The sequence below is a fragment of the Artibeus jamaicensis genome, unplaced genomic scaffold (assembly GCF_021234435.1).
Source record: "Artibeus jamaicensis isolate MK-2021 breed Jamaican fruit bat unplaced genomic scaffold, CSHL_Jam_final scaffold_847, whole genome shotgun sequence".
Lineage (NCBI taxonomy): Eukaryota > Metazoa > Chordata > Mammalia > Chiroptera > Phyllostomidae > Artibeus > Artibeus jamaicensis.
The window spans coordinates 12,372,655-12,400,029 of NW_026522057.1; the positions used below are offsets into that span (position 1 = coordinate 12,372,655).

The 27,375-nt window shown below is 60.3% G+C and overlaps 1 protein-coding gene across 1 annotated transcript in view; it reads left to right on the top strand.

Moving 5' to 3' along the window:
* Nucleotides 1-25,185, top strand: part of SDC3 (syndecan 3) — a 35,091-nt gene extending 9,906 nt beyond the window's left edge. Inside the window, exons 2-5 of the mRNA XM_037149436.2 lie at nt 16,145-16,262; nt 17,667-18,280; nt 20,320-20,611; nt 21,410-25,185. Coding sequence (XP_037005331.2) covers nt 16,145-16,262; nt 17,667-18,280; nt 20,320-20,611; nt 21,410-21,576 — 1,191 coding nt within the window. The 3' untranslated portion in view covers nt 21,577-25,185. The remainder of the gene's footprint in view (nt 1-16,144; nt 16,263-17,666; nt 18,281-20,319; nt 20,612-21,409) is intronic.
* Nucleotides 25,186-27,375: the final 2,190 nt, after the last annotated feature.

Sequence of the window (27,375 nt, forward strand, 5' to 3'; positions counted from 1 at the left end):
CAGTTCGTTCGCCCGAGAGTCCAGTCTGGGGCACAGGCACTGCTCCGTGCTGCCTCGTGCGCCGCAAACTGTAAAGCGCGATCCCCCGAGAGGATGAATTTAAGGTCAGTCAGGCCTTGCGAGGTGCCTGAGCTGGTGTGGCCGCTGTGGGGGAGGGGCTGGGAGCTTTTGGCTTCTACCGGGGTCTGTTCTCTATTGTGTGTTTCCTGTCCGGGTTGGGCCACGGGCTGAGGACAGCCCAGGTTGGGAAAAGATCAGAGGACTGAAGACAATTTCAGCTGGAAGGGAGGGCCCTTGGAAACACTTGTGTCCAGCTTGTTGATTGTCCTGAAGGGACAGCTGAGGCCAAAGAAGTGATCTCTAGTCCTCGTGAGGACCTTCTGAGCTCTGGTAGTTCAGCCTTATTTTACATACAGGGAAGGTGAGGCTCAGAGAGGTATAATGGCTTGTCCAGAGTAAAACAGCAAGCTGGCAGCTAATCTGAGATTAAGAACTTTCTCTCCTGACTCCTGGGCAGGGAACCATCCCTTGTATTGTATTTCTTCTCCTCACCTGTTTCTGGTCTGTCCAGATTGCAGGCCTGGCTGCTCTCATGCCCGAGATTCTGTGCAAAATTGGTTCTCACCAGTTCATTTAATGTACTTCTCCAGCCTCATCCCTTTGCCCTGGACAACCCTCGCTGCTTCCGCCCAAGACTCCTGGTACACAGTGCAGCGCCGTCTCATTTGCCTTCATGTCTAGCCATGTGCTGTTCACTCTCCATGGCTTGTTTCCTTCTCCTGTGTCCTCCTACTCATGCTCCAAAACCCAGTACAGATGCCCCTCCTCTGGGGATCCTTGACCGACCTCTCATCGTGTGCAGTGGGCCCTTCTTCAGCCCCTTCTCTCCTGCCTCCCTCTCCTAGATTCCAAGGCAGAGCTTCCCTTCTGCATGTAGGGGTCTGTGCTACCTGAACTTGCTTACATTGCTCCATGGTGCCTGGTTCCCCACTGGGTTACATCCTTATCTCCCTGGAGCCCTCACTTGGATACATTGTTGCAGCAGCTACTCCCCCAATTACATCATCTCCCAGTTTAGCTCTCACACATGTTACTTTGTTTCATTTTCCCCAATTCTGAGATTGCTACATTGTATCTTTTTTGCACTCACACTTTCGCACATCCTCAATCTTTTTGACTTCTGGTTCTCCCCAGTTGTCACACCTTATCCTTTCTCCCCCGCCCCCTGCTGCCGCCATCCCCAAACTTACATAAGAGGGGAGTGGAGGCTGGCAACAGGGAGCCGTGGGCTCGAGGGACGCAGCCTTCCCACCTCCTTTAGCTGAGGGTGGACTGGGGCCTTTTGGACCCCACCTTTCTGGAAGGCGGGCATACCATGAGGTTCTAGGGGCTCAGGTTTGGTTACAAGAGATCTCCCTCTGCTCTCCACCCACCTCCCCACTGCAGTCCTCCCTTGCTTCTCTCCTCTGTCCCCTCCCTTCCCACCCTCTTTTCTTCTTCGTCCTCCTCCTGCTCTGGTCCCCAGAGGCCTCTGCCTCACTCACTCTCTGGCTGGTTGGAACCTCTCATCTCCCTGGCTGCCACTCAGTGGGGCCAGGCCCTGAGGAGTCCTGGGGGACAGGGACCTAGAGGGGTGAGGAGGTGGTTTTGGTCAGGGCCAGAGGACCTCTTCTTTACTCCTTGCCCTCCTGGGCCCAGACCCCTCATTCCCTTCACCCCTCCTCTAGAAGTGTAGTTCTGAGGGCAATCAGTCCCTCCCCTTGCTGTTCCCAGGAGGACGCCGAACCCAAGGGCAGACCTTGGCTGTTCAGGTTCCCCCAGTGGTGCCGGGCAGAGCAGCTCCGCTAGGGCTGCGGCCCCCGGGAGCTGAGCCCTGGCGTGGCTGACTCCTGTTCTCATATGAGGCAGTGAGGCTGGGAGGCTTTGGGGGACAATCTCAGATCCAGGAGAAGGGGTCGCGGCTCCGTGTAGGGGGAATGGCCTCTGGGGCTGGGGCTGAGCCCAGGGCATCCCTCCCATGTGGAGCCAGGTCTGCGCTTGGGCCGAGGGCTGGGCTCAGACCTAGACGAGCACGTGTGTGATGAGAGCTGCCGTCTGTGCTGAGGAGCGCCACCCCGGGCTGTGCAGGGAAGGACCTTTGTGGCTCACTCCTTCGTCTGCGCTGTTTCAGTGGCTGGGGCAGGAGGCCAGGCCAGGGGCATTCAGGAGTCCCCCAGATTCCTGCTCTTCCCCTTCTCAGCTGTGGGGGGCTTGCCTCCAACAGGTGGGTGGCCATGGATATTAGCAGCCCCTGGGAGAATGTGGAGGAAGTTGGGAGACATTCTCCCTACCTCGGGGGAGTCGTGGGAATGCTCACACCTGCAGACCCATTTGTACACCTGAAGGAGCGTGCAGACCTGCGCACACACCTTCGCCCGCACACACATGTGGAAACACGGAGCCACACACATGGGCACACAGAGACTGGGAAACACACTCCACAGGTGCACATGTACCACCCAGAGACGGAGCCTGTGTACTCACCTGAACACACCCAGGCCCACACAGGCATCTAAGCCCACCTGACAACCGCAGGTGTACACGCATGGATGCGCCTGCACGCGTGCCCAGAAACACCACTGGATGTGCTTGCACGTGTGCCCCTGTGTGCCGGCATGTACACACCCACACCACACACAGGTTGCTGGGGCTCCCAGCTGCCGGGAAAGTGTCCGTCCTTAATCCCAGCTCTTAATCCTAGAGTCTAGGGAGCCAAGGCCAGAGGGGCAGCTGGTCATCGGCCTCCTTAGCAGTGATTAAGGGCGGGTGCAGAGGCCCCTGAGCCTCGTCTTTTGCCTGACCTCCAGGCACAGGGCGCATTTCAGGCTGGGGCTCCTTCAGAGATTGCGGTCTGGTAATTTACCAGACCCTGGGGCGGACATGCCGGGGAGGGGGTGTGGTTGTGTGGTCCCGAAGAAAGGGACACAGAGAGGCCAGGGAGGCAGTCCCTCCTTTTAACTGCCTGCCTGATGCAGACCCTGAGTCAGACCCTGAGTCAGAACCTGCAGCACGAGGTGTCCCGAGTACTCTGATCTCTGGGGCCGTCTTCCTGGCCAGAGCATTTCTGGGCCAAGTGGAAGGTTGAGGCCCAACCCGAAGGTGCCGAATTGGGGGCCTTGAACAGGGAGAGGGCTGGTCACTGGGACAAGGTGGGGTGAGAAGCCCCCAGGAGGAGGTGAGGCCTGGGCTGGGTGTGGAGGGCGTCAGTGCCGGAGTGTTTGGGGACACACGCCGACACAGGCGTGTCTCTGAGGCGTGACTGTGAGAAGTTGTGGGAGGAGGGTGGGCTGGGTATCAGCCCCACTGAGCTCTGACCGTGACCTCCGCCTGTCCGCCGGGTGCCCTTGGGCGGCTCAGTGTCCTCATGCCCGCTCTGTAGAGCCGGATGGTGGCCGTGCTCTGCAGGGCCATCGCAAGTACTGGGGCTTCCTTGGCCCCAAGGGCAGTGTGTTGCCACCCCCTGAGCTGGTGGGCAGGACCGGCAATAACGGCGGCAGTGGCAGTGAGAGGCCTCTGTTACCACAGCCGTGATGGTCACCACTCCTGTCCTTGCCCTGGGGTTTGGGGAAGAAGACTGGGTTCCAGTACTGGCCCCTTGCTGACGTCCAGCTTCCAGCCCTGCTTTTCCCATCCAGGTTCTTCCCCCGAGCCCTGCTTGCTCCAGTTCCTGGGCTGGGCCGTTTGGGGCTCATTAACCCAGACCTCCCTGGGGCCTGTGCTGGCCTGGGCTCAGCCCTGGTGGGCGCCCTGCAGGGGTCGGGGTGGCTGGTATGATCGGGGCCCTGATGGGAAGAGCCCAGGGCTGCAGCCTCTGACCCTGCTTGTGGAGGGCCCGGTGATGGGTGGGCTGGGACCTGAAGGATGATTCACTTGGTCGGGGAAGCCATGTGTAAGTGGCATGTGAGGGGAGGAGGGCGTGCCTCGCCCCTGGGTTGCAGGGCACAGGGTTCAGGGCACTCAGGGCCCCTAAATCCCTGTGGGTGTTTGGACTCCTCTGTCTGAGTCCAGTGAGGGGGCTCTTCTGAAAGGCAGCGGACCGGGCACGTGGTGGGCCCACGGAAAGCTGGAGTATGATGTCAGGGGAGAGACTCTGGGGTTTTCTGTGGCTCCCTCCACCCCCAGCTGGGGCTGAGTGGCTGGAGGCCCTTGTGGAGTTCTCGGCTTCCTCTCCTCAGGACCCTTCGTGGCCTGGGCCCAGAAGTCTGCTCTGAGAGGCTCTACGAGGTCACCTCTTCCCGTCTTAGTGACTAGACCTGGACGAGGAAGGTCGCCGAGGCAACGGACTGGAGGCGGGAGACTGAGGGGCACAGGCCTCCTACCTGAGTTCATCCTGGTTGGGGTTTGAGCACCTGCCAACGGAGGCCTGGCCCAGCCGTGGGGACAGACGGGCCTCTGAGCTGAGAATCAGAGAGCGGAAACCAGCCGCGGGCTCGGCGGCTGCCAGCTGCGCTGGGCGGAGGCCAGCGCCCAGCAGCCAGGCGGTGGCAGGACAGGGGATGAGGAGCGGGCTCCAGAGACGTGTCTGTCCTCATGGCTGCCCTGGACAGCCACACGGGGCAGGGGCAGCCTTCAAACTGAGACGCGCTTCACTGCCGGGGCCCTGCCACCACCCTGCTCCCTTTTCTGGCAGGGACATACCCTCGCGTGTCTTCCTAAGGGCAGCCAGGCACCAGCCACGTGGATAGAGGGCCCGGTGGGTGCATTTCAGGACCACTGAGAGCTGGGGCTGGGACACCGGGTGGAGGAATGGAGGTGGCAGCCAGCCTTAGCTTGGAGTTGCCGCCCTTTTCTTGGGTCACTCGGGGCCAAGCCTGCCCTCTTCCAGTGGCCCCACCTGACAAAGTGGCCTTTGATGACCACAGAGAGGCCGTTGCTGTGCTGGGCCCCTCCCACTTGCATTCTGTGGCATCGGGGTTCACCCTTCGGAGGTGGGAGCTGGGGAGACCCCGCCTGGGGCGCGGCTGGGGGGGACTCAGCTGGGAGAGGAGGTGAGCGGGTACGAGTTTCACCTCCGCTCCCGGCTGAGCATTTGAGTCCGGGCTCTGCTCTGTGACCTTGGGCGGGTTTCTTGCCCTCTCTGAATTCCAAGCTCACATTTTTTTTTTTAAAACAAAAACTCTATTGAAATTTAACTCACATACCATACAATTCACTCATCTCAAGCATATAATCCAGTGGTTTTTAGAATATTTACAGAGCTGGGCCACCATCACCAATTTTCGACATTTTTATCTCCTGTTTCTCAAGTTTTTCCTGTACCTCATGGCAGTCACCGCCCCTCCTCCCCGCCTACGCCCCAGCCGCGCGATGACCGGCGTCCCTTCTGTCCCTGTGGTTTTGCCTCTGTTGGGCCTTTCATATCAGCGGAGCTGTGCAATACGGGTCCTTTGTGACTGGCTTCTTTCACGTGGTGTGACGTGTTCCCCGTGGGTCCGTGTGGCAGCAGGGGCCGCACTTCACCCCTTTTTCGTTGAACAATACTGCTCTGTGCGGACGTACCACCTTCTGTTTACCCACCAGCGGGTGCACACGAGGGCTGATTGCGCTTTCTGGCTGTTGTGAATAATGCTGCTATTTTTAAAAGCGTGCGGACATATGTTTCGGCTCCCTCGGATAGATACCCCGGGAGTGGAATTGCTGGATCATACGGTGACTCTGTGTTTAAGCTTTTGAGGAACCGCCAGACTGTTTTCCAGAGCGGCTGCGCCGTTTTCCGTCCGCGCCGGCGGCGTGCGAGAGCTCTGATCTCTCCGCAGCCTCCGCAGCATTTGCTGTTTTCCCACGTGGCGGTCACATTCGCTCTGCAGCCACGCGTCCCTCGGGTGTCTGTGGCCATCCATGTTCGACAAGGCCCCGCAGGCCTCCTGGGACCCAGGAGATGAGGGGAAAGCTGGGGCGTCTGTTTGTCCCCTGCCTTTCCTGACCCCACTGTGTCCCACAGGGTGTCATCCCGGGCTGGGGGCGGCCCTGGAGGCAAGCGTGGCCTCAGGCCGGTCTCTGGGGCCTCTGCCAGTCCCTTCCCCGGTTTTTCCCCTCTGATTCCTTGCACTGCTCGAAGTTCCCCACCTGGGCAAGGGCGGTGGTGGCCCTGGAGGCCCATGGCTCCCTGCCTGCGTCTGGCTCGTTCCACCCCATGAAGTGGGACAGTGTGGGGGGGGGCATGGGCAGTCACATCTCCACCCCGTGTTAGTTCGTGCTGCTTGTAAACAACCCAGCAGCCGGGAAGATGAGGGGACCACAGCCCCTCTGCCCAGGCAGCTGGCCTGGAGACACGCACACACACAGACGGGGACATTGTAGGAGTAGGCGTGTGTATTGTGTGACCTCAGGGCGGTGCTGGCCTGTGCCTGGGGAGGTTTCGGGGAGGACAGCAGAGCTTCAGGTGTCCCAGCGCAGCCGGGAGGGCCGGGTCTGTCTTGGGCTGACTCCAGCAGGGGCTGTTCAGTTTCTGGGTGGGGGGCAGCCTAGTGGGGCTCCAGGGCAGGTGAGATCCCTGGAGCCCCCTCACCTGCCTTCAGGCGGCCCCCAGGATCCTTCCGCCCTTTGGGCTGGCCTTCCCTCAGGCCTGTGGCATGGGCACCAGGGCTTCTATTTGCTTTCAGCCCCTTCCTTCCCCACCACCAGGCCACACACCCTCCTACCTTGCCCCCCACCACTCCATCCTGACTCTCCAACCAGGTTCTCTGTGACCTCCAGCAAGCTGCCTGGCCTGTCTGTGGGGTGCAGAGGTCCGTTGCACCTGGCTCCATCAGTGGGGGGCCAGGCGCTTAGTGGGTGCTCAGTCAATACTACTTTTCTCCCAGGGCAGGTCTGGTTGTCAAGTGGCTGGAATTGTAGGCTCTCCTGGGAACCTGCTAATCTGCATGTTTTGTATATAATTTGCATAGTTGTTTTTATGAAAAAACTGTTGGGATCTGTCTCAGTTTCTCCTCCCTCCTCCAGCTCAGTTAGAGTCCTTCCTGGTTGGATTTAGGAGGGACCTTTGTTTAACCCCCTGATTTTATATGTGGGGAAACTGAGGCCAGGGGACAGGGCCCTGCCCAGAAGCACAGAGACTGGGGGCAGGAAGTGGGTGATGTGGCTCCATAGCAGGTGGTCCCACTCAGTATTCATTGAACAAGTACTGCTGTGGGTTGACTATGTCCCAGGAGTACTCTGGGCCCTCAGGACACAGGAACGACCTTGGCAGTCACTAGCCCCAGGAGCTGTTGGAGGGGAGGCAGACTTTAGACAAGTAAATACACCAGCGGGCCACAGGCGGTGGGGAGCTAGGACACAGCCCTGGCGCTGACGGTGACAGGGAGTGCGAAAGGTCCCTTGGGTGCATTTGCTGGTCAGGCAGCAAGGTGAACTTCGAGTAGGGAGACTGTGTCGCATCCTAGCACCTACTAACCGCAGTCACCGTTTGGCACGTCGCAGCTGGTATCTCCCTGTGACGGGGATCGTCACCCCCGCTTTGTAGGAGGCAGTGGGGCCCGGCGCGGTGAGGGACCTGACCGGGCTGTCCGGAAGCGAGGGCTGGAATACCTAGGCCCGCACTGGGTTGTTTTTGGAGGCTTGTGGTTCCCAGGAGTGGGGAGCCCTTGCCCATTTGGTGGGAGGGGGTTGCTGAGCCTGGAGGCGCAGTCCCAGTCGCCCGCCTGTGCGTCACGGAGTGGTGGGTGGGGCCGCTCACCTGAGCCAGGCCACCCGTCATGCGAGTGGGAATTGCTCTCCCTTTCTGCTCACCTCCAGACATTCGGGCGATCTGTCTGTCTGTCTGCCTGTCTGTGTGCAGGGGAAGGAAGGGTTATGTGGACTCTGAGGCTCTCCTTACAGGGAAGGAGCTTCTGGTGGGGGTACTGGTGAGGGCTGAAGTGGGCGTGCACCGCAGTACGAAGAGCACGGTCCTTAGGGTTCACCTAACCCTGGGGTCGAATTTGGCTCCGTTGCTCTGTGACTTTGGGGCAGTTGCTTCACCTCTCTGAACTTTGGTTTGCCCATCTGTGCAATGGGGGTGCTCACGGGTGAGGTGTGTGGAGAGGCACGAGGCAGCGTGCACACTGAAGAAGGGCCGGGCACCAGCGAGGGCTCCCTTGTGCTGGCTGTTAACCGCTCTTCGTGGGAAGGGACACCACGGGCCAGGTCTCCAGAAAAGAGCCCCGAGAGGCGAGTGTCATGTCACAACCCTGGAGCCTGCACGTGTTCTCACGGGGCTCAGGAATTCACCTAGCACAGGATCCGGTGTCTGCAAGGCTGGGGTTCAAATCCTGCTGTGCCCCCACTGGTGGCTTAACAGTGTCTTCACCTCTAGGTGAGGGCAGTAGTGCTTGCCTCCCGGGGGGGTGGGGTAGGTTCAGTGGGACGTGGGAGAAGAGGCCCCTCTGAGTGATAGGAGCATGGCTGGTGTCCCCTCTTCCCCAGTAAATGACAACATGGCAGAGGTTGAGTCCCCAGGAAGGGACTCCTAAATCAGGGCAGGCAGGTGGTCGGCACGTGGGGTGGCAGGGAGGTGCCATTGGAGCCGACCGAGCACGCACCCTGCTGCTGACTGTGGACCCTTGTGCCTGGAGTGGTGCCTGACAGTGGTGCTCGACCGAGGTCGCTCGTGCTGGCTGATCTGTCAGAGACAGGCTGGCCGGGCAGAGGCCCGGAAGGGCGTTCCAGGAGGCGGGAACAGCGTGTGGAGGGCCTGCAGGCGCCGGGTTCCCAGAACTGGAAGGGTTTGTTGTGGCAGGGTGAACCACTGGTCGAGAGTTGGGACCGCAGTGGGTGGTCCTGCTCTCAGGCCCAATCTTGGGGACAGGAATGAATGAGCAATGTGAGTCTGGGTGGCCGAGAGGGTGACGCAGAGGGCAGGTGGCTGGGAATTGATGGAGCGGTGAGGGGGAGGGTTCCTCTTCCTGGCCAGGTTTAGGTGACCGTGTGAGCAGCGCCCGAGTGGCCAGCCGGCACTGACTGGGGCCAGCAGGGATGGCAGGGCGGGAGCTGGGCCGATAGGAGACGGCAGCGGAGGGGACGCGTGTAGGGACTGTGGGGACAAGGGAGCTGCCCTGGTGCAGAGCCGAGGCCCCGCCAGCTCCCTGCCAGCTTCCCTGTCTGCGTGTTCCTCTGTTTGGTCCCAGTGGGGTCCCCACCGAATGCAGGGAATGTCACAGGCCAGAGGACGGCGGAGATGGGTGCTCAGAGAGAGAATGCACTGTTCCTGCAAGGAAAGGACTCCGAGTTGTTGTGGAAAACTGGAAATACATGGGGCCTGAGGAAAAAACTGAATCATCTATAATCCCGGGGCCCACAGAGGGCATTCAGCATTAGCAGCATCCAGCGTTTAGAAGTGCACTTCTGTAGTGAGTTCACTGAAGCAGGAGCAAGGTCTTCACAAGTCTTTTGTGCTCTATTTTTTAAACTTGATGATGAGAGTACTAATGGCTGCGATTGTACCAGCGTGAATCAAGCAATTCACTAACACGAGGGCACGCGCGCGGGGTCTATCACAGTGAACCCACGAGGGGGTGTGGCCATTTCGTTCCCCAGGAAGCCCGGGAGAGTTGGGCACCTGCACGAGGCCACCGGCTGGGAGAGACAGCGTCTCTACGACCCTCTGGACAGGGCTGCTCTGTCCGTGCGTGCGGTTTCCTGTGCCCTTAAATGTCCTTTGACTCAAATAAAAAATGAAAGCCCTCTGTTGTGCGTTTGTGCCTTTTAAAGGCCTGACCCCACCATACACGTTTGTGGAAACCCAGTGACCGCGCTGTGTGGGATCCCGTGTTAGGGTGGTGCCCTGGCGTGTCTCACTAGTCCCCTGCTGTTGGGATGGAGGTTATTTCCACTATTTCTCACTTATAAATAATGTTGCCCCAGTGTCTCTGGCCCGTGGCTGAATTTTTAGATGCCCAGAGCGTCGGAATGAGAAAGGCCCTGAGAGCACCGGGCTCGACTGTTCATTTTACAGATGGGGCCACGGAAGTGCGCAGCGGGGAGAAGGGGGTTGTCTGGGTCCACGGGGTGGGAGGGGGAGAGAGTGAGAGGGGATGCGCTGGAGCCGATGGTGGACTCGGGTGGGCTAGGGACGGCTCTGCACAGGCGCCCACTGCAGAGCAGTTGGCTGAGATAAGAGGGGCCCAAGGGGGCACTTCCTGTCCTCAGAGCTGCCCTGTGGGAGATCCGGGGTGGGGGCCGGGGGCAGTGTTGGTGTTAGCATCTGGGCTTTGCCTGTCTCTTTTTGGTGGGATGTCAAGTTCAGCCTGGGCCAGCTCGGGCCCCTCTCCCCACCCTGCACCTCCCCCAGGCCCTTCCGCTCTCTGGGACCTGGGTCCTGTGGCCCCTTCCCTGGCAGATGCAGCCTTCCTGCCCCTCACCCCCTCCAGCAGCAAGTGAATGCTGCGGGCGCTGGGTTCCCAGCCAGGGCAGCCGCAGACGGGTTCGGGTGGAGACCGAGCTTCCCCCTCCCCGGCCCGGGCTCTCCATTGTGTAGCCCCCGTGGCTGTCCTGCTGCCCAGAGCCTGGCCCTGGCCCACATTCCTGCAGTGGTGCTCTGGGTCTCTGGGTTGGAACCGGTGAGCGTGAGGGGCACTGCGTTCTCACAGGACTGAGGGCCTTCGGGGATGGGGGCTGGCGGGGCTGAAGTCTGAAGGGACCCTGGGGGCTCTGCTGGAACCACCCACCTCCAGGAGCTGGTCGTTAGGTCGTGTATCTTTGGACAGACCCCTTCACCTCTCTGAGCGCTACTTGGTGTGGTGACTCCCCACCACTGGCCCCTTATCAGGGGGTGGGACAGAGCAAGTCTTTTCCCTCTCTGGGCCTCAGTCTCCACATCTGTAAGAAGGGAGAGTTGAACTCGGTGACCACTCAGGAGCAAAGGATTAGCCCTGAGTGAACCCTGCAGTGGGAACCGTGGCGTGGTGATGCCAGCAAGTGACTGTCGAGCACTGCCCTCCTGCTGACGTGCTCTCGGTGCATTGTCTCACTCGGTCCTCATGACAGCTCTATGGACTATGAATTATTATTGTCCCCATTTAACCAAACACAGGCTCAGAGAGGTTGAGTAACTTGCTCAGAGTCACTCAGCAAGGAAGCAGAGCTGAACTTGAACCGAAGACTGTCTGAATCTAACACTGGGATTCCAGCCCCTGCTCACGTTGTGTCTAGCCACCATGAGAGCAGGGCCCGGGTCTGGCTAGTGCCAGGGAGGAAGCTCGGGCAGAATTAATTACACTCGATTTTATTCTAAGCTTTTGCAACATGATTAGCACTGCCCAGGGGTGCCGGGCTCCTGGCCTCCTGCCAGCTGACCTAATTTGTGTGTCTCTGTGTCTGCAATTCGCGCTTTCTCTCCCCTCATCCAACCTCTCCCCTGCTGGGCGGCCTTGGCAAAGCCTCTTAACCTCTCTGGGCATTGTAGCCTCATCTGCAGCATGGGTGCAGTCACCCTGATTCTACTGCCCTCATGAGGACTGTGAGACGTACAACAGATAAAGTCTTCAGAAGCGAGAGTGGTAGAAACATTACCGTGCAACTAGCAGTAATTGCGGCTGCGTCCATTGCTCAGTTCTAGGTATCAGGTCCCGTGCACCACTTGTTGTCTGCATGGCCTTATGTGAATCTCGTAGCAATTCTACGAGCAACGTCCTGTGGTGCTCACCCCCATTTTACAGATGAGATGACAGAGATGCCTGAGATTTGGGGGCGTGCCCGCTTTCTCACGGGTGGGAAGGGAGGCGCTGATTCATTCTGGCTCAGCCTCTGGGCCATCCAGTCCCATTTTCTCTGGGGAGGCTCATAATGGGGGAGGGTCGGTGGTAGGGGCCGGGCATGAGAGACCCCAGACCTCTGGTCTTGGCAAAAGGCTGAGGGCCATGGCCCCGGCACTCAGCGAGCGGCTGTGAACCGAGGAGACTTACCTGACACCTGGCTGCTCTGGGTACCTCACCGGAAACTCTGTGGAGCCTCCGATCTCTGCGGGAGCCTGAGGTGCCTCTTAGAGGTGAGGCTGTGTGGGTCAGCTCTGGAGGAATGGGCTGGGGGACAGCGAGGGAAAACGGCAGGGCAGTCCATTGGGAAGGGTGCCGAGTGTGTGTGCGTACATGTACCAGGAGGGGAGTGTGCCTGGGCCTGTGCATGGTGGCTGTGGGAAGTGTGAACAGGGGCAATGGCGTCCACGAGTTGTGAGCCTTGTGTCAGAGTCCCCACTGTGGGGACGTGTGCGGTGATGTGTTTGGACATGGGGAGGTGTCGGTGTGTGCCCTGGGGGGACGTGTGCCACCCATGTGCTGATGAGATTTTTCTGAAGTTTGGGTCACCCGTGGGTGCGGTAGGTGAGGAGCAGGGTGCATTTGTGTGTGTGTGTGTGTGTGTGTGTGTACACATGTAAGTAGGGGTGTAGGAAATGGGTGAGCCTAAGGTGGTGTGTGCCAGGCTCTCTTGTCATGAGCTAAGGTGGACACACAGGTTGGGTCCGTAAATGTTGCTCACAATTATGTGTATTTGCGGGGGGTGTGTGTGTGCATAGTATGTTTCATAGGGTGTGGCTGTGTGTGCTGGGAATGTGTGATGTGTGCACGAGGACATTGCTGGATTATTAGCTGCAGTCTGTGTGCATTTGTGTGTGCACATGTGTGTGTATTTATCAGGCACAGTAGGGTGTAAGTTTACCTGGAGGGGTGCAGCAAGGGTCAGGGAGAGGCCAAAGGGTCCTGGGGCATTCCGATTCACTTCTCCTTTAAGGGAACGGCATGGATAATTATGCTAATTATGCATAATTATGCAAATAGGAGGTCATTTGGGGGTCAAAGGCTGTTTGTCACCCTCCTCTTCTGGCATTTTGTGCCTTTGAGGCTTTCCTTGCTGCCTCCCAGGCTCGGTTTCCCACCCCCATTTTCTCCTTCTCTCCTTCAGCCCCTGGGAGCTCCTGCCACTGGCAGCACCCGCTGTGTTCCTGGGAGGGCCCCACTGAGCCCCACTTGGAGCCCTGGTTCCCCAGCTGGCCCACAGAGGGGTGGAGCTGGCCCTTGGCCAGCTCGGGGCCGGTGCTCGGCGAGATGGTGTTCAGCACCCCACCTCCCAGCCCCGCAGGTCTCAGGGGTTCCCACCATGTGGCTTCCCGGGGCGAGCTCAGGGTGCCTGGGCTATTTACTGGCCACCCCTCCCTCCACCCTGTCTGGGGGCTGCCGCTTCTCAGAAAGAATGATCTCTTGGGTTCAGGGCCCCTTCCCCAGCTTTGTCTGATGAGCGCGAGGCTAAATTAAGATGTGAGAGCGTTCTCTCCTGCCACCTCCCACTCTGGGCTTCTCCTTCTGTGGCGGTGAGCCCTCCCTCACCCATGCCCCGCAGACCCCTGGCTTTTCTCTGTCCCTGTCTCTTCGTCCCGTGTCTCTGCCCTTCTCCCTCCCTGTCATCCTCTCTGTTCCTCCATGATCTCTCCTCTCCTGCTTCCCCATCTCTATGGGGAGCTGGAGCTCCTGGTCCTTGGCATGAAGGAGATGGTCGTCATGGTAACGGTTGTCATGTCAATGGCTACTGAGCGGGATGAATAGTATCTAGGTGAGAGCTACCTGAGTGGAGGCTGATGGGTTCACAGGAGGCTCCATGCTTGCCTGCGAGCCTCGGAGTTCTGCAGCGCACGCCCAGCGTGCCCGTCCCCATGCACACGCCTGTGTGTGCCCAGAGGCAGGCCAACACACGGCACTTTTGGTGGCTGCCTTAGGTGAGTGTGTGGCAGGGTGCGTCTGTGTATGCTCTCTCTGTGTCTCTGGGTGTGTCTGTCCAAGGGTCTGTGTGGTTTTGGGGTGGTGGGTGGTCTTGGGGTTTTTCTGCTGGCCTTTCTGGAGCAGGGCACGAGGGGCTGCCGTGTGGCCCTTGTCGCTGAGGAGTCATGAGGACTCCTTGTTTTAGCCCTCGGGTTTACCCCAGTTTGGGAGTCCCTAGGGAACACAGACTTCTCAGAGCCTCTCCTCCCAGCTCAAGGTCCCCCTGGCCCACCTGGAAGGATGGAGTCACTGAGGGCGGCTTCGCCTGGGAGTGGAGCCCAGGCCCACAGTCTCTGGCTTCAGGCGTTTGCCTCAGAAATGAGCTCAGTGGCCAAGGGACTCCGGCTCAGCTGGCCCAGCTGTGGGTGCTGCCGAATGGGCAGCCCCCCAGCTTCCTCAGCTTGGGTGCTGGGGGTGTCTTCCTGGGGAGTGCGGGTGGAGTTGGGGGGAAGCTGGACGGTGGCTGCCCCGGGCTTCTGGAATGTTTAAACCGGAGGAAGACCCAGCAATTAGTCACGGGAGCAATTACACTAATTGTTCCACTCCATGACTCACTGGTAGCAAGTAAATACTGATTAATTCATTACTTTGAGACTCTGTGTGCGTGTGTGTTAACAAGGGCGGGGTGGGGGAGGGGACTCTCCTGGCCCCCTGCCCTGGCCTCCCGCCCTGACTGGCCTGGGTAGGGCTTTGGAGCAGGTGGTCGAGGCTGCGGGCAGGACGCCAGCACTGGGATCCTCTCCCTAGCTCTGTCCCCCAGCTCCGCAAGGGGGCCTGTCTGGGGCGGGGCATGAGAGGCTGAGCGCAGAACACAGTGCCGATCCAGCCCGTCTCCTACTCACACACCCGTGGCTTCCACGCCCGTCACACAGGGCACACGCTCAGTCAGACTCCTCGCTAAAGTCGGCAGCGGGACACCGAAAGCCTCAGTGGGCCTCTCCCACCACAGCTGCTGCCCCTGTCCCACCCCGTCACACCTCCCAACTGCAACTCCATTCCCCGACAGATACTTCCTACTGAAGACCTACTGGGTGCCAGATGTGGTCCTGCCTCCTTTGAGGCGCAGTCTAGTGGGGGCGAGCACAGTCCCCACAGCAGGGCCCGTGCGGGTAGACACAGCTCAGAGCGGTGACAGACGCGAATTCACAAGCCCGAGGTGCTGTGGCAGATCAGCGTGGGAGGGCTTCTCGAATGAAGGGACAGGGGGCTAATCTTCACACCTGAGCTCCGGGAGTCAACCTCATTGCCTTCCCCATGAAAGCTCTCGGGGGGCAGGGCCTGTGGCTGGGCTCAGTCTGGAATCAGGGCCAAGGCGTGGCTGCAGGTGGGGCCAAGCCAGCCCCTCCCAGGGGCTTCGCACTTCTGTCCTGGATACCCTCGGTGCTGGCCCTCGGCCCAGGGGTGCAGTGAGGAGGCATGGTCCGGGCCCAGGAAGCCCAGCTCCCTGCCTTCCCAGCTTCTGGCTGTAGGAAGGGTCTTGTGCCTGGTGAGCTGGATCCTGGGAGAAGCCCTCTCAGACTTCCTGGCGCCCTGGAGACCCCTGAGGCAGGCAGCATCAGGCCCTGAGCCGACTGTTGCTGAGATCCTTGGGGGGGGGTGAGATCATGGTGGGTGGTCTGACTTCTTGTTTTGGGGAGGACCCAGGGCCAGGGCTGCAGCCTGCATTCCTTTCTCTCCCTGTGTCCCACCTTTTATCCTAGGAAATTCCCTCCCTGGGCCACACACCCCCCGCCCCCACCATGTGACATCCGTCCAACGGACTAACTGCCCTGCCTGGGGGATTTCAAGGCGTAAGACTTTGGGTCCAAGCTGAGCCTGAATCTCATCGTGTTACGTGCTGTCTGGTGGCCTGGGGCAGGGGGGCCTAGTTCTGTCCTCTGTAGAAGAAGGTCTGGGATGCTGGCCACGCTGAGAGTAACAGCAGCCTGCGCAGAGCACCTGCTGCACACGAGTGTGCACAGCACTGCACACGTATCACACGTTACCTGTTAAGGCAGGTGCTGTCCACTACAAATAATGAGGAAACTGAGGCATGGAGAGATCAAGTAACTTGCCCCAGGCCACACATTTAGAAAATGTTGGAGCCAGGATGCCAGTCAGCTTTCTGGCTCTAAACCTGGTTCTGCCACTCAGCGGTTCCAGTTGGGCAGTGACTGCAGTTCTCAGTGGTGGTGGCCGTCAGCAAGCTGGGCTTCCGCCCTGGCTCCTGGGTCGGTGGAAAGTGGGGAGTAGGCCTACCTTGGCTCTGCCCACCTGCAGGCCACACCTGATACTGTCCCTTTGTTGTCACTTGGGCCATGGGCATGTTTTCGGTCCCTCTGGGAGTGTCCAGCCTGCTGGTCTCAGGGTGCTAAGCCCGTGCCTGCCTCTGCCATCCCCAGACTCAGCGCTGGCGCAGTGAGAACTTCGAGAGGCCTGTGGACCTTGAGGGCTCCGGGGACGATGACTCCTTCCCTGATGATGAGCTGGACGACCTGTACTCGGGGTCCGGCTCAGGCTGTAAGTACCTCCCCTTGCTCTTCCCTGCGTGTGTGTGTGTGTGCATGTGTGTGTTGTGCTGACCACACCAGCCTGCCTCCAGGGCCCGCCACGAGGCTGTGATCTCGGCACAGAAACCTGTGCAGGGTCACCTCAGTGGTGGCCCTGGGGGAGGGGAAGTCCGGCAGGGGTAGCTCTTGGACCTTGAGCACGAGAAGGGCCAATCGGCCTTCTGTGGGGGTATTAGAGCCGTAAAGCCTCCAGCCCAGGACTCCCTGCGGCTCTGTCTCTGTGTGCATGGCTCGGGTCTTGGCACAGACCTGTGGCCTGCATTGTGGGGACACAGACATCCCTCAGGAACCCGGTCTGCAGTCCTGTTCCAACGCTTGGAGGAACTTAGCCAGGCAGGTCCTCAGTGGAGACCACCTGACCGGCTCAGCCCCTTTGGCCCAGTCAGCTGTGGCCAGGGCGGGCTTAGAGCACTGATGGAAAAGGGCGGGGTCTGAGGCTGGCGCTGGGAATGGCGGGTGGATTGTGTGAGTTCCAGTCCCAACTTTATTGCTTAATAGCTATGCCTCCTCCCCTCTCGGAGTCTCGGGAAGGCTTCATGTAAACCATCAGGGCCCGGCGCAGGGACGGAGCTCGAACCGGGCCGTGTGCTGAGATCGGAGCCCGTGGGAGGACAGGGCAGGTCTGATGGGACGGGAGGAGGTCTGCGCGCCGCAGAACTGGCTGCTCGCGGCCCCTTGCCTCTGGCCTTTCCACCTTAGCCCACTTTTTAAAGCCTCTCACAAGTTAGTTTTCATTCAGTTCGTCTCTGATGGGCCATGTCTCTACTCCAAACCTTCCGGGCTTCTCTTCGCTTCTCGGCCTGGTTCAGACCCACCAGGAGCTGATGCAGCTTCTCCTTTTCTGTCTCAGTTCCTCCACTTGACCCTTGAGAGTCCCCCAGATGGCTCAAGCACGCCCTTGGAGGAAGGCTTTCTTCTCTTGCCCTCTGCCCGTGCCTCAGGGGCCCCTCCCCGCACCCACTGCCTCTTCCCAGAACGTCCTTCCCCTCCCTGCTCCCCTAACCCTCTAGTGCGATCTGTGGCCAGGTGGCCCTTAGTTGTCACTGCCTGGATTCAACCAGTTAGAAGCCCCAGGCTGGGTGGGCGAGGATGGTCAGGGAAGACTTCCTGGACTAGGTGGCTCCCTAAAGGGACTGCTGGCTGGGCAGAGAGGAGTTGGGGAACATCCACTGGCCATCAGCCAGCTGGTAACCTTGGGCCAGACTGTGCCTTCCTCCTTTCCTTCATCTTGTCCTGGGAAAACTGCAAAGAGTGAGGGTTGAGAGCCCCTCATCCTGGTGGCCATGGCCTCCCGGGAGCCTCACGCCCACGCGGTTGCCCAGATCCCTAGCTCTCTCCTCTCCCCGCCCCTCAGACTTCGAGCAGGAGTCAGGCATTGAGACGGCCATGCGGTTCAGCCCGGACGTGGCCCTGGCAGTGTCCACCACAGCCGCTGTGCTGCCTACCGTGGATGTCCAGCCTGTGGGTACCCCGTTCGAAGAGCTCCCCTCGGAGCATCCCACCCCAGAGCCAGCCACTGGCCTCCCAGGGGTGACAGAGGTCCCGGAAGAGCCCAGCCAGAGAGCCGCCGCCATCTCCACTCCTGTGGCCACCACTGCTGCCACCACCACGGGAGCCCCAAGCGTGGCCTTGGTGCCGGCCACGGCGGCCACCGCCATTCCCAGCATTCCTGCGGCACCCCCTTCCGCGGCCACCACCTCTGTCATAAGGACCACCGGTGTACGGAGGCTTCTTCCTCTTCCGCTGACCACGGCGGCCACAGCCCGGGCCACCACCCCAGAGGTGCCCTCCCCTCCCACCACGGTGGCTGTCTTGGACACAGAGGCCCCAACCCCCAGGCTGGTCAGTACAGCTACCTCCAGGCCAAGGGCCCTTCCCAGGCCAGCTACCACCCAGGAGCTTGACATCCCTGAGAAGAGCACCCTGCCCCTGGGGACCACTGCCCCTGGACCGACGGAGGTGGCTCAGGTAAGCAGGCTGGGAGACAGCAGGAAGTGAGGGCAGAGGGGGTATGTCAGGGTCCGGGCAGAGGTGAGGACTGGGAGGTTCTGGGGGTGAGCTGGTCAGGGACGGGCATGGCAGAGGGGCGTGAGGATGGAGGCCAAGGCTGGGTGAGTCACCGGGTGAGCATGGAGGTTGAGATGGACGGGGACGGAAGAGAGACCAGGCTGGGCCTCGGGATGCTGGGAATGGACTGGCTGATGTGTGTGTTGGTGGGGGCGGGGCCAGGGCCTGTGTGTTCTGGTGAAACAGCACAGACTCTGGAGTCAGCAAGTCTGGGTGGGAGTTTTTCCACTGCCGCTTTTTGGCCGTGTGACTTCAGGGAGTCACCAACGTTTTCTGTACCTTCTGTACGTCTGTTTCTTTATCTGTGAAGAGGAGGAAATAGAGTGCAGATTAGAGTGTTGAGAGAATTAAGTCCCCTGACAGATCCAAAGTGCTTAGGACAGTGCCTGGCAATAAATAGTGCAGAAATCAAAAGTTTTGGAATTGTTATCATAATCTTTTTTAAAAAGATTTCTTTGTTATTATTTATCTTTAGAGGAGAAGGGAAGGAGAGAGGGAGAGAAATATCAATGTGTGGTTGCCTCTCATGCGTCCCTTGCCAGGAACTGGCCTGCAACCCAGGCATGTGCCCTGACTGGGAATTGAACCAAGATACTTTGGTTCACAGGCCTGCACTCAATCCACTGAGCTACACTACACTAGCCAGGGCTCATAATCACTGTTTTATTACTATTAGTCTGAGAGGAATGCTAGTAGCTGGATGGCAGGTTCAGTGCTGTGAGCTTATCCTGTGCCAAGTGCTCTCCCCTCACGCCCACCCCCTGGGGTGGCACCGTGAGCCTCCTCTTATAGGCGGGCCCCCTCCCCGGGCTTTGCAGCCAGCAGTGGCAGAGTCAGGGTGTGAACCTGGCAGCTGGCTCCAGAGGCCTGGGCGTGTGGGGTGTGGGGGGCAGTGAGGGACTGAAGGGAGGAGGATGGGGATGTCAGCAGGCTGGGATGGATAGGACAAGGCGGTGGGGGGAGTAGCCTGTTCCTAGCTGGGCGTGCTGGGCGAGGCGGGTCCCCCGTGACACCGACATGGATACGAAAGCCCTTTGCAGCCAGCCCCACAGAGGAGGGCCCGCAGGCCCTGGAGCTGCCTTCGGGGCAGCGTCAGCACCCCTGGCTTCCCAGCCAGCCCCAGCAGAGCGGGGACCCCTCCTCTGAACAGCCAGGCAGCCTGGTGCTTCGCAGGTGCTTGGCTGAGCAGGAAGAGGGGACGGTGACGAGACCGAGGCCAGGTTGCTGACAGAGCTTCTGCACTCGGCCACTCAGCCCCGACACCAGGCCCGCCCTCTCCGTGCCCACCCTCTGTCCCCCGCTCCTGATCCCAGCTCTGGTCCTGTCCCCCGTGGTGGAAGCCATCCAGATTCATGGTCACTGGGCTGGTCCCCTGGACATCTGCCCCCAAGGGGCATCGTACTTTGGAGTTGTGCCCTTGGACAGACCTCCGGGCTAAGGGACTCACCTGTGCCCCACGCATGTGGACTGGGGACCAGGCCCAAGAATGTAAAAGCTGACCCAGCAGTGCCCTGACAGAAACTCGACAGGAATCTTCCACGGCAGCCTGAGGGGGAAGTGACGGAGATGGGATGGGGACAGTATGTGGCCAGATGAGAACAGAGACAGCATAGCATGTGGTTAGAAACACATGCCGGAATCAGATAGATCTGGATTTTAGTTCTGCTTCTACCACTTACTAGCTGTGTGTCCTTGGACAAGTCACTTAACCTCTCTGAGCCTGTTTCTTTTTGTGTGTGTTGGATGTTACAACAGTGCCTTTGCAGAGATGTTGTGAAGGTAATGCCCATATGTGCTTAGCACAGTGCCTTGCACATAGTGAGTGCTTGGTAAGCATTAGCCCGGAGGGGCAGTGCGCATGTGCGTGTGGCTGCCGTGTGGCTGCCCTGTGGCCAGGGCACTGGGGCCCGGGGCCTGGGCTCATGCCATCCTCCCCACAGACCCCGACTCCAGAGTCCTTCCTGACCACGATCCGGGATGAGCCAGAGGTACCAGTGACTGGGGGGCCCAGCGGGGACTTTGAGCTGCCGGAGGAAGAAACCACGCAGCCAGACACAGCCAATGAGGTGGTGGCAGTGGGTGGGGCTGCGGCTAAGCCGTCGCCCCCACCTGGGACACTGCCCAAGGGCGCTCGCCCGGGCCCTGGCCTCCTGGACAATGCCATCGAGTCGGGCAGTTCGGCGGCTCAGCTGCCACAGAAGAGCATCCTGGAGCGGAAGGAGGTGCTTGTAGGTGAGGCTTGGGCCAGGGGGTAGGGTGGGGGGAGCTGTGGGAGGGGCAGCTGGTCTGTCCTCAGTTTGCCCTGGGGGAACTCAGGGTGTGAGTTTCCCGGGAGCCTAGTTTCCCAGAGCGGCCCCCTCTGGTGTGTCCCTGGACCGTCACTCATCCCGGAGCCTGACACGCACTCCCTGTTACCTCCAGCAGCTTCCTCAGCACCCCCTGATCCCCCCTTCAGGGGGATGCCCTTGACCCCTGCTTTCTTGGGCCTTGCTCATTGACCCCTTCCAGACCTTGCCCCCTGGGTCCTAATTTCTGAGTCCTTTCTTTGGCCTGATTGGCCCACCCTGGAGCCCAGGCACCGAGGACCTGCCCTGGCTGTTTCCTGCAGTCCGGACTCAGGCCCACCACCCTGCTCCCCACCCAGGGTGGCTGCGGGCGGGGCAGGCCCCCCACCTCCCGAGGCTCCTCTTGCATCATCTGTAGAGCGGAGTTAACCACCTTGCATTAGTCCGTTCTCTGCACGTCTGTTCATGCGTTAACTCCTGTGGTTGGGATGGGTCACAGTTCAGTTGGCAGAGTTTTTCTTTCCCAGTGACATGTAAAATAGCTGGATGGGGACCATGGCACTGGCCTTGAGCCGCATGAGGCTTCCACGGGCTAGTGTGCGTGAGGTGACTGGAGCTGACCAGGCTGCAGTGGGGGCTGTAAATGGAAGTGGTCAGAGTCGACTCCAACTCCAGTTTCCCAGCCCCCACCCCCAGGGCTCTGCTCCCTCCCCTGGGCCGTGACCTCTGCCCTCTTCCTCCACAGCCGTGATTGTGGGCGGGGTGGTGGGCGCCCTCTTCGCCGCCTTCCTGGTCACCCTGCTCATCTACCGCATGAAGAAGAAGGACGAGGGCAGCTACACGCTGGAGGAGCCCAAGCAGGCGAGCGTCACGTACCAGAAGCCTGACAAGCAGGAGGAGTTCTATGCCTAGCGGAGCCACAGTGCCTCCCAGAGCCTCAGCGTTGCCCCTCCACCCAGTCCCTGGCCCGTCCCACCAGCCCTGGCCTGGGGAGTGGGCCCGGGAGGGAGCCTGGCCCCAGCTCCTCTCCCCCCAGCCTCCCGAGGTCTGCCCAGACCGCCAGCCTCACACGGGTCTTCCCCAAGGCACAGGGGGCACTGCCGTCTGCCCTGGCCTGTGCCCTTACCAGCTCATCTCTTGTCCTCCACCAGCCTGGGGCTTCAGGACCTCACGTCAGAGGGATGGGAGGAAAGAAGCTCCTGAGTGGCTGGGGGAAGAAAGGGTGGGGCAGGAGGTGGGCTCGAATGCCAGCCGGGCCCCGCGGGCTGGCTGAGGTCTTCTTCTAAGGGCAGAGGGGCACTCAGGCTGGTTCCCAGGATAAGCATTTACAAGTTCAGCCTTGAAATCGAGACACTGCCACCTCTTCTGTCCCAGGCCCCTCTCCCCGGGTGAGATGTGTCCCTTGCCGCCTGGCGTGACCGGGGCTGTGGGGTCGCTCTCCCCTCACCCGTCCCATTGCACCTGCACCTGAAGGTTTCGCCTCTTCCCCATCTGCCCCTGAGGACGTGGCTTTCTAAGAGTGTCCTGGCAGCCACGGGTGAGGAGGGCTGGCTGGGCTGATCAGACCTCCCTCTTGCGAGTGGACTTGGCACAGACACTGTCCCCCACAAGGTCACGCATATTGTCACGCCCAAAGACAAAAGCATGAAATGACAAAATCATGGGCAGTCCTGAGCACCCTGCCAGTCCAGACACATCACAGACACACACATTCTCCCAAAGGTGTTTCTTATGCGTTTCTCATGCGCCCTCAAATCTCAACAGTGCAAGTCACAAGCCATTGTCACCCAGTGGCAACAGTGTGGCCTGCTTCCCTCACCGTCTCCCCTTCCACATACGCACAGTCCGGCACCACGTTCTCTGGCTTTCAGGCTCAGTGGGGAGGGTGGGACCAAGCCAGTACAGTCAGCCCATATTGGGTCCCCTGAGTCACCCTGTCAGGCTCAGCCCCTCACCATAGCGCCCCCACCCCCACCACCAGCCACATGGCCGCTGACCCCCGTGTGTCAGACACAACCCCACGTGGATGCAGTCCCACCCCACGGGGCCCGGGCTCACGCTGGAGGAGACAGTGGGCGCTTGTCTTCCCGTTCAGTGTGGTGTGGGAGGGCACTGCCTCAGGGCCTTGCACACCCCTCCCCTGCACCTGCTTCTCTCTCTGTTACCCGAGGGGTTGGTTTGGGGCCAGTTCCCCACTAGGGGGGAGCCTTGCTGAGGAAGGCAGGCTGGTTCCTGGAATTTGGCCTCGGGCTGGGGAGGGGGCTTGGATTTCCCAGGACCAAAGGCCCCAGGCGGGGAGGGAGCCTGTGCTCCGGCACCTGGTCTCCCACACCCCCTCCTGCTCTGAGCTAGGGGCCGACTCTGCCTCCCAGGACACAAGTCTCCAAAGTGCCTGTGAGGGTGGGCCCTGCCGCCCGGGCCCTCTGCACCCTCTCCCCTTGGCCTTGCCAGGCCCACCTCAGCCCCGCCCTGGGGTCCTCCCTGGGCCTTCCCCATGGACACCTTGCCCGATTACTGGGCCAAACAACCTGGTGGTTCTGGCTGCAGCTGGAAGCAGCCCACCCAGATGCACCACCAGGCCGAGGGCTGAGAGCAGGTGGGGGCAGGGGTGCCACAGGCTCCCCCAGCCTGCCCCCCACTTCTTTACCCTTGTAAGTGAGGCTACTTCTGTGGCTATTTTAAATGTGGGGTCACAAATCTCCTTTAGCAGGGTGCACTCAGCAGGGGCGCTTAGAGCCCCAAGACGTGGTCTGCTCAGTAGCTGGCTGGTGCTCACGCCCCCGCCCCTCACCTCCAACCCAGATTAAAGCCAGGAACCTAGGTTTCATTTCTGTTCCCTTTTCAAGATGCGCTGGTAACAGACTTGCTGGGTGAGGGGTGGGGGGTGCCTGAGGCAGAGAGGGCCAGGGTCCAGGGCCTTTCACGGCCTGCCTCTTCCACCATCTTCCTTCCAGCCTGGGGCTCCATCTCAGACTCCCAAGCCCCTCAGCAGGGCCCGGAGGTTTGTGAGGAACCCAGGTGGTCCCAGCCTTTGGAGGGGGGACAGGAGTGGGGAGAGGCATCCTAGGCCCACAAACTGTTGGAGGTGGCCTGGCCTTGGTCACCTCTGGAGCTGAAGGGCTGGGGCGTGGGGGTTGGAGGACACCAAAGTCCCAGCTGCCCTCCCCCCTGAGCCCTGGTGGGCTGCTGTTGGGGGCAGCAGCTCTGGTGAGAACGCCTAGGCAGGCCGAGGCTGAGAAACCAGAGAGGACCTGGGCCCCACCGGGAAGCCCAGGGGTGCTGGGACCGTGTCAGACCCGTGGCAGGGGGTGGGGACAGGATGCACGACTCGGGTTTAGGCTGCCTGGAGTGGCCCGCGTGGGTCCGGCCTGGCTTCCAACTTGGGGCTTTGCCTCCTGGCACTGGTCTTTCCTCTGTGTCCTTAGCCTTTGAGAGAAGAGGCCAAGGCCCTCATTCATGGAGCCCTGGGCCCGAGGCAAATGTCCAGGCTTTATCCTTACAAAGTTTAGCCGTCTGGCCAGCCCCAGTTGAACAGGGCAATCCAAGAGAGAGGTCGGTTCAAAGGGTGAGCTGGAGCTCTCCTGGGTGCAATGTGGGTACAGGGCCTGCCCAAATAGATCCTCAGGTGTGCCCGTGCTCCTGGGGTTGGGGGGGTCGGTCGGGCCCTGGCATTTCCTGGAAGCATGGCCAATGCCAAAGGGGAGGGAGTCTGTGTGAGCCGAGAGCCTCTAGGGCCTAGGCTGCGGGGAGCACAAAGGCAGGCTGGGAGTTTCAGGTTGGGCCCACGCCCAGTTGTGATTTCTAGAGCCAGGCCCTGTCTTCCCAGGGGGCCGGACGGGGTACCTCTTCGGAAAGGCTGGGCCTGGCAGATCTGTGGGCAGTGGCCTGGGGAGCTCAGGACCCCCTGAGGTTGGCAAGTCATCTGTCCAAAAGCCCTGGGCACGGAGAGCGAGCCCATGGGTCTGACAGCCGCCACCCTGGACTTGCTTCCCCAGGCCGCCTGCCTGTAAATAGAAGCTCCAAACTGTACAGATTTACAGAGATGCTGAGACCAGACTCTGGTGTTGCTGTCTAAGGGCTGACGGCCCCAGCACCCCCTGGGTACCCATCTGGCAGCTCGGTGCGCCTGGCCCCAGCGTGGCGAATGCATGTAAATATTTTTTTTGTAGGCAGTGTGGCTCCAGAGAGCCCCCCGAAGACAGTGTCCCCTCCTGTGCGTCCTTTCTCCTGTACAGAGCCCTCCAAGAACCTGTCCTGGGGCAGGGGGGAATTTGTCCTCTGCTCCAGGCTTTCCCTGGCCCCTCTCCCCATAACCTGTTTATTAACCACACCTGTCCTGAGTTCATGGCCAAAACTTTACGTGGAGGGAAGAGACTGGAAAACGACCAAGGCACCTGCTGGGGGTGCTCATTTGTCCCAGAAGGAACTGTTGGTTTTTTTGTTTTGCTTTGTTTTTTTTTTTTTTTAACACTTCCCGTGCTGTGCCCATTTATAAGAGGAAATAAAATTAAGCTGAAATGATGTACTGTAGCCAGAGTGTGAGCTAAATGCAGAGGTCAGGGAGGGAGGGGTGCCCATGGTCCCCCTTGGACCTCGGCCACCTTGGGCTTTAAAAGAAATGGAGAATCAGGCAAGGAGAACGGACCAGCAGCCCCCTGCGGGAACCCTTGTGGTAAATCTGCCGTGGTGAAGAGTCTGGAAACCACAGGGCGAGGCTGTGGTGGGGCCAGGGTGGGGCTGTGGTGGCGCTGGCGGCCCTGTGGTCCACCCCCAGGGGAGGGACCGTGGTTTCAGGCCACAAAGAGTGAGTATCGGGACCGCAGGGTGTTGGAGTCGGACTGGTGAGTGGGGTGGCTCCAGGGTCTGGTCGGCCTGCTTTCCGGCCCAGGGGACGTTTCTTCACAAACTGTGGAGAAGCCGCTTGGCCTCTCTGGGCCTCAGCTTTCCTACCTGGTGGGACAGTAACGCACAACATCCCCCAGATGGCACGTGGAAGGATGACGGGAGGCAGAACACGGGGCACAGTGCTGGGCACAGCCGACCTCGGCTCACGGGGTCCTGGGTGATGGCATCGGAACAGAACAGAGGCCATGACAGAGTTCTGTGCCCGCAACCACAGACCGACCCCTGGGGTCGCAGGGACGGGTGGCGGCGCGGAGCACTTCTGAGGGAGCCCTGGGCCCCCTGGTGGAAGTCCCTTCCCCAGGGCCTCAGTGGGGCTGTCCCTGCCCCGTGTGCACTCCTCTGTGACAGGGGCTTGATGCACCTGGGGACCCGTGGGTCACTCCTCCTGGTGGGAAGTCCTTCCGGCTTTCCCTCCTGTAGTCATTCTCTGGGTGCGCGTGTGGCTCCGAGCCCTTGCACGGGCCAGCCCCCCAGTGTGGGTGTCTGCATCGCAAACCCCCCTCCTCTGAGGACGACTCTCCGTGTCCCACACATACTTTCTCTAGAAATTTAGCCTTGAAATGGGCACTCACACAGGGTCCCGATGGGTCTGTGGTGGGTTGGGGTGGAAGTCCTCTGGATTTGGTACAAGGTCCTCCCCTCCCCCTTCCCCTGCCTGCCCTGTGTCAGGCCCTGCGCTTGGGACTAGATGACCAGAGGTCGCCAAGAGAGCCCAGCCCTGCCCTCGGAGCCCTCACGGTCAGTCAGAGAGACGGGCAATAGACGGAGTCTCGTGGCTCTGTGCTGAGCTGGTCAGCCACCGCCTCCAGCCCCTCTCTGCTGGGCAGTTCAGGGATGGAGCGCCGAGGTCTGGGACTCTGGGCAACCTGCCCCCCAACAGTCGCAGTCTGCACAGCCGGAAACTGGGGTGAAGGGGCCAGTCCTGACACCTTGAGGGCCTCACGGAACCTGCTCTGATGTGAGGGGTGGGCTTGCTGCCATTCAAGTCCCACTTCTCGACATGACCCCTGGTCCAGGAAGCTCTTGGAAGGTAGTTCCACCCTCCTCTGAGTTCCCGAGAGGAGCATGACCTTGGAGTCAAGTGGGCCCAGCTGTGTGCGCTCGGGCTCAATGTCCCACCTTTGTGAGCCTCAGTTCCCTCACATGCAGATGTGGACAGTAAGGCAGATATTTGGGGGCTGTCGTGAGGATTAAAAAGCTCGGCCTGTGTAACAGCCAACAGCTCAACTGAAATCCCCTTTGTAGCGTCCGTCGTTCCTCAGGCAAACCCGTGTTCAGATGCCAGCTCTGCCACCGACCGGCTCCATGACCGCAGGTGAATCACTCCAGCTGTCGGTGCTCAGTCTCTGCACCTGTGAAATGGGAACATCGTGCCTGCCTCACGTGCACGGTGCTCTGAACGGTGCCTGGCCTCGAGTAGGAACTGTGTCAGTTTGGGCCATTATTAGTGGTGCTGGTGTTATTATCTTTGTACCGTTATTTGCAGGGCCCGGCATTGTCCCCGCTGAGTGAGTCAGTGACACTGGGTCCGAGCAGACATCAAAATACGGTGTCAGCTCTGGTAGGAACTCTGCCTTAGGCTTGGCTCGAGCTGAGGCCGGGCCTGGAAACCGTGCATTTGGCTGCAGGGCTGGGCTGGGCGCTGCTGCCAGGGACAGCATTTCCCTCTGGACCCTCAGGCCCAAGGGATGAGCAGCAAAACAGAGGGGGAAGGAGGAAGAATAGCTGATTGTTCCCCGTGGAGGTCACAGCCGCCTGCTGGAGCCGTCCCGGGAACAGAGCAGAGCGTGCTCAGCCCCCGAGGAC